Consider the following 5614-nt stretch of genomic DNA (forward strand, 5'->3'; position numbering starts at 1 on the left):
CCGCGGACCGGAGATGGCCGGACGGCGATGAAATCGCGGCGGCAGTGGGCGTGGGTAGGAGAAGGTGCGGACGGGATCGCGTAGGGAAGGTGCGCGGCTGATCGATTTCGTATATATATATATATACAGTTCTGCTATTATGGGCGCCATCTCCTGCGCGCTCGTGAGCGCCGTCCTCGCTGGCGTTTCCACATCAGCGCGTGATTTTCCACGGCGAGCAGCGAAAGCCTCTTCTCCCTCAGTCACGCGGATCGCACGTGACGAGAACGCGTCTGCCCTTCTCCCGCTCCCGAAACCCTCGACATTTCGGTTTCCCTCCGCCCAAAATCCTTCGCCAAAAACTCATGCCCTCGTCTCTCTCGCGAAAGCCCTAGGTGCCCGACCGCGATCGCCAAACGAGCAGCCACCCTAGAGCACATTCTCCAGCCGCAGCTCTTCTTCTTGCCCTCTTCTCCAGCCGCGACCTCAACTCCGACGCCAGTGGCAGGCTTTTTCTTCTCCACCTCCGACCTCCGACCGCCGACCCCAGCTCCGTGCAACTTCTCCGGCAGCCACGCTTAAGCTGGTGAAGCAGGCTGGTCTCTACGTTCATCTTCGGATCGGTCCTTATGTTTGTGCAGAATGGAACTTTGGGTAAGCTTCTGATTACTGTCAACTAAGGATTTTTTCTAGGTTCCTTCAAAAGAAATGAAAACAATTTCTCAACTTGGCATTTCAATTATATTTACTTGTTCATCTTCTGTCGTGGAACAGGGGATTTCCTATCTGGCTAAAGTATGTTCCTGGTATTAGCTTCCGGACTAACAATGGGCCTTTCAAGGTAAGATTTTACACATTCTTCTTCTTTTATTTCTCCCAAGTTATTATTTTGACCTAACCATTCCTTTGTTCATGTAAAAGGCTGTGATGGAGAGTTTCACAGAGAAGATTGTCTCCATGATGAAGTCTGAAGGATTATATGAGTCTCAAGGTGGCCCGATAATCCTCTCTCAGGTATAATTTACTCTATTTTTTTTCTCCCTAATGAATTGGAAACCAAAGTCTTTAGTTTCATCCAAGTAATTCTCTAGTTCTTCTAAGTTGTGTGCTTAAATTGAACAGATTGAAAATGAATACGGTCCATTGGAGGACTACAATGGTGGCTCCGTCGCCAACAATTATGCAACATGGGCAGCTCAAATGGCAGTTGGCCTCAACACCGGTGTGCCATGGGTCATGTGTAAACAAGATGATGCACCTGATCCAGTAGTAAGTTCAAAAGAATACTCTTTTTATGCCCACTTGAATTATCATTGCAATGAATGTTTATAGATTATGATAAATGTTAAAGTGCATGTATCAAAATTGAAATCCCAATGCTGGTGTCTTTTGCTTTGAGTTCCCTTGATTTGTTACACTGGATCATGTCAACTAATCACTTGTTTTTTTTTGCATGCTATTTTTCACACAGTCAATGGCCACTTGAATTGTCATTGCAATGAATGTTTATAGATTATGCATTGCATAAATTTTTAAGTGCATGTATCAAAATTGAGATCCCAATGCTGGTGCCTTGTGCTTTGAGTTCCTTTGATTTGTTACACTGGATTATGTCAACTAATCACTTTGTTTTATTTTGCATGCTATTTTTCACACGGTCAATGATTATCACAAAAATATATTATCATGTAATAGTACTATGGGAATTTCTTTTCAGATTAATACTGGCAATGGGTCCTACTGTCAACTAATCCCATTTTGTTCTTTGAAGTCTTAAAGCAGTAACATATAAACATGGAATAATGCCGAATTAGAAATTCCTTCACCTAACAATGTTCACTATACTCAGGTCTCTTGAGGCAACCAAAATGGGGTCATTTGAGAGATCTTCATAAAGCAATTAAAATGTCTGAGCCGGCCCTCATATGTGCAGATCCAACCTTTTCAAAACTTGGAAATTATGAGCAGGTTCATCTCACAAGCTCCTGTAGGCTGTAGGATACCAACGAATCGTGTGAATAATTGAACTAATTACACATAATTCCTTTCAGGCACATGTTTACAGAGCAAAATCAGGTGCTTGTGCAGCATTCCTTTCTATTATAACCTGAGATCATCTGCAAGGGTTACTTTCAATGGAAGGCAAGACAATTGTTCAAGATATACTCCTGGTGATCAGTGGAGAAGCAGGAACTGCAGCCATTGAGAGCCCAGGATTTTCCTGTTTAAGTTTGAGAAGATGTACATAAAGCAGCATGTTCGACATGGCTTGCCAAAATGTATATGGATTATTGGATGCATTTTGACTGCAGGATGCTGAATATATCACTATCACATGGAACTCTGGATATACTTGAGTCCATGTATCTACACCTATAATTATGTCATAGCTAACCATTTGTCTGTACTATGTAAGTGGTCAGGTTAATGCTTACAGAAAACAGTATGGATATTCAAGCTTGTAAGACTTTTGATCTACAGTAAGCTTATCCATCATAACCTGTGCAGTTCTGTTATATGTTTGTTATCGCACAATTTTGCATTACTTTGCAAAGGTTGTGGTCCTTTTGGCTGTTGAGGAATTGAGAAATCAAACTAGATGAAAAGAAAAAAAAATCCTTGCAGGCTTCTTTTCTGTTTCTTTAAAGTTCATCTTTCTCATGATGATTTGAAGAAGGGAAACATTTAGATTTGTTGATAGAAATATCCAAGAACAAAAGAAGTGGACATCCTACTAGCTTTGAGAACGCTCATAGATTGACTTACAATTTCTGAACCGTTGGACTGACTCCACCTTTACAACCATAAAATATCAAGCAGAAAGTGCAAGTTCAGAAACGAGTGAAAGAAGAAAATGTATGAACAATAGTAAGTCGTATTCTCAACTTTTGTATGAGACCTGCATTACATTTATCATATTTTGTCCATGATGTGGAAGGAAAAAATTTACAAAATTTAGTTTGTTGGTTTGTGTATGAGAGTAACTAAATTAACCTGATCAAAAGTAAGGCATTAGTATCTACAGGATGATGATCTTCTCTTCAATTTGGGCATCCCTCTTGCATCTCTCATAGCATATGCAAATTTCTTTAATTCAGCTTTCTCATGGATGCTGGTATCTTTTTCCTTTCTTGATTCTTCCAGATCAAGCTTCCCTATGCTTTGCAAGTCAAGAGAGAGCCTCGAGTTAATCTGACAGGTCGGATCTTTACCATGCTTGCTTTCAGTTGTTTGTGCCACCATTGTAGTCCTCCAATGGACCGTATTCATTTTCAATCTGTTCAATTTAAGCACACAACTTAGAAGAACTAGAGAATTACTTGGATGAAACTAAAGACTTTGGTTTCCAATTCATTAGGGAGAAAAAAAGAGAGTAAATTATACCTGAGAGAGGATTATCGGGCCACCTTGAGACTCATATAATCCTTCAGACTTCATCATGGAGACAATCTTCTCTGTGAAACTCTCCATCGCAGCCTTTTACATGAACAAAGGAATGGTTAGGTCAAAATAATAACTTGGGAGAAATAAAAGAAGAAGAATGTGTAAAATCTTACCTTGAAAGGCCCATTGTTAGTCCGGAAGCTGATACCAGAAACATACTTTAGCCAGATAGGAAATCCCCTGTTCCACGACAGAAGATGAACAAGTAAATATAATTGAAATGCCAAGTTGAGAAATTGTTTTCATTTCTTTTGAAGGAACCTAGAAAAAATCCTTAGTTGACAGTAATCAGAAGCTTACCCAAAGTTCCATTCTGCACAAACATAAGGACCGATCCGAAGATGAACGTAGAGACCAGCCTGCTTCACCAGCTTAAGCGTGGCTGCCGGAGAAGTTGCACGGAGCTGGGGTCGGCGGTCGGAGGTCGGAGGTGGAGAAGAAAAAGCCTGCCGCTGGCGTCGGAGTTGAGGTCGCGGCTGGAGAAGAGGGCAAGAAGAAGAGCTGCGGCTGGAGAATGTGCTCTAGGGTGGCTGCTCGTTTGGTGATCGCGGTCGGGCACCTAGGGCTTTCGCGAGAGAGACGAGGGCATGAGTTTTTGGCGAAGGATTTTGGGCGGAGGGAAACCGAAATGTCGAGGGTTTCGGGAGCGGGAGAAGGACAGACGCGTTCTCGTCACGTGCGATCCGCGTGACTGAGGGAGAAGAGGCTTTCGCTGCTCGCCGTGGAAAATCACGCGCTGATGTGGAAACGCCAGCGAGGACGGCGCTCACGAGCGCGCAGGAGATGGCGCCCATAATAGCAGAACTGTATATATATATATATATATATATATATATATATATATATATATATATATATATATATATATATATATATATATATATATATATATATATATATATATATATATATATATATATAGGAATTTGATATCCTGCGCAACCGCCCGATGCGCGATCGTGCGCGCACCGATCGCAGCCGTCCATTTCTCGCGATTGCACAGTGTTTCTCCTCGGACGTTCGTCGCTTTCCGGCGTCCGTTCATCGCCGTCCGACCACCGATTCCCGCCGGACCGGACCCATTGGAACCGCAACTCACCGGCGGTCCGGCGGGTGCCGGAGTCCGGCCCCGATTCGGCCGGAATCCGGCCTAATTCCGGCCGAAATCGGCCCGAATCGGGGCCGGACTCCGGCCGCGGTCGACGTGCCCGGCGCCGGCGCGTCGACCGCGGCCGGATTGAGTTCGGCCCCGATTCGGCCGGAATCCGACCGGATTCCGGCGAAATCGGCCACCAGCGCGTCTGCTGTGTTTCGGCCGGAATTCCGGCCGGATTCCGACCCAATCCGGCCGGAATCCGATGCCGATGTGTGCGCCGTCGAGTTGCGCTTCCAACGAGTCCGGGATGGTGGCCGGCGGTGACCGGACGGCGAAGAACGGTGGCGATGAACGTCGAGAGGTCGGGCGGTCGCGTATGGGTGTCGGGTTTTTTCGTCGCGCGGGATATCAGAACTCTATATATATATATATATATATATATATATATATATATATATATATATATATATATATAAGGGTAGCTTCTATATTTGTAGAAAGGGACTTGTTTCTGAAAACACATGAACAAAACAGAGTTGATTTAAGCTAAACTTGAATGGACAAAACAAAAGGTAGTATGAATCATGAAGACCATAAGAAGAAAAGGTAAGATAGTTTGTTGCATTCTGCCTTTTACACAAGGAATAATGTGAATCAAATACAAGTTACCAGCTACAGACATTTTGAGCAAGCAAGGAAGGAACAACTTGCGGCCCAGAAGTTTACCTTTCTTTTGTGAAATTTCAGGCTTCTCTGGGATGCTGCTGATTGAGTAATAGTTTGACACCGGTGCGCCAAAACCTGTCAAATTACTCTAAAGGGGAAAAAAAGACAGGCAATAGGTGAGCAAGCTACAAATGAAAGCACTCAATTTGAACTGTCTCACCATTCAATTCTAGCTCCTAGAATATCTTGCCTAACTTTAGAGTATAGTCAGGATATTGGAGGAATATACTGATGCCTAACTTTAAAAAGTTTGAAACAAAATCCAAAAAGTTTTGAGTGCTAGAACATTTACATTGCTGTTAAGAAACAAAAAAAAATCGTAAATAAGATTGGTTTGTGGCATAAACTGACATTCTTAAACAGTGAAAG

The 5614-nt window shown here is 43.1% G+C and overlaps 2 protein-coding genes across 2 annotated transcripts; one reads left to right on the forward strand and one right to left on the reverse strand.

The window, feature by feature from the left end:
• Positions 1-139: 139 nt before the first annotated feature.
• Positions 140-2423, forward strand: LOC141843987 (beta-galactosidase 4-like). Its single transcript, XM_074731985.1, has 7 exons — positions 140-352; positions 458-633; positions 754-820; positions 901-993; positions 1102-1248; positions 1829-1947; positions 2031-2423. Exons 1-6 carry the CDS (start codon positions 140-142, stop codon positions 1835-1837), a joined length of 705 nt encoding a protein of 234 aa, XP_074588086.1. The 3' UTR covers positions 1838-1947; positions 2031-2423.
• Positions 2424-2924: 501 nt separating this feature from the next.
• Positions 2925-4217, reverse strand: LOC141843988 (uncharacterized). The gene is made up of 5 exons (XM_074731987.1): positions 4005-4217; positions 3724-3899; positions 3537-3603; positions 3364-3456; positions 2925-3256 (listed from the first exon to the last, which is right to left on the reverse strand). The coding sequence occupies exons 1-5, from the start codon at positions 4215-4217 to the stop codon at positions 3203-3205; spliced, it is 603 nt and encodes a 200-aa protein (XP_074588088.1). The 3' UTR covers positions 2925-3202.
• Between the last annotated feature and the right edge of the window lie 1397 nt (positions 4218-5614).

Source organism: Curcuma longa, chromosome 13, assembly GCF_044706935.1.
Source record: "Curcuma longa cultivar G26 ecotype Majalengka, Jawa Barat chromosome 13, ITB_CL_G26_1.1, whole genome shotgun sequence".
NCBI lineage: Eukaryota > Viridiplantae > Streptophyta > Magnoliopsida > Zingiberales > Zingiberaceae > Curcuma > Curcuma longa.

What these genes read in the sequence shown, in the direction of transcription:
- LOC141843987 (XM_074731985.1), top strand. Translation starts at nt 140, where the DNA reads ATGGGCGCCATCTCCTGCGCGCTCGTGAGCGCCGTCCTCGCTGGCGTT. An exon ending in CGCCAAAAACTCATGCCCTC is followed by an intron (nt 353 to 457) that starts GTCTCTCTCGCG and finishes CCTCTTCTCCAG; the next exon opens with CCGCGACCTCAACTCCGACG. An exon ending in CTAACAATGGGCCTTTCAAG is followed by an intron (nt 821 to 900) that starts GTAAGATTTTAC and finishes TTCATGTAAAAG; the next exon opens with GCTGTGATGGAGAGTTTCAC.
- LOC141843988 (XM_074731987.1), bottom strand. Translation starts at nt 4,217, where the DNA reads ATGGGCGCCATCTCCTGCGCGCTCGTGAGCGCCGTCCTCGCTGGCGTT. An exon ending in CGCCAAAAACTCATGCCCTC is followed by an intron (nt 3,900 to 4,004) that starts GTCTCTCTCGCG and finishes CCTCTTCTCCAG; the next exon opens with CCGCGACCTCAACTCCGACG. An exon ending in TGTGCAGAATGGAACTTTGG is followed by an intron (nt 3,604 to 3,723) that starts GTAAGCTTCTGA and finishes GTCGTGGAACAG; the next exon opens with GGGATTTCCTATCTGGCTAA.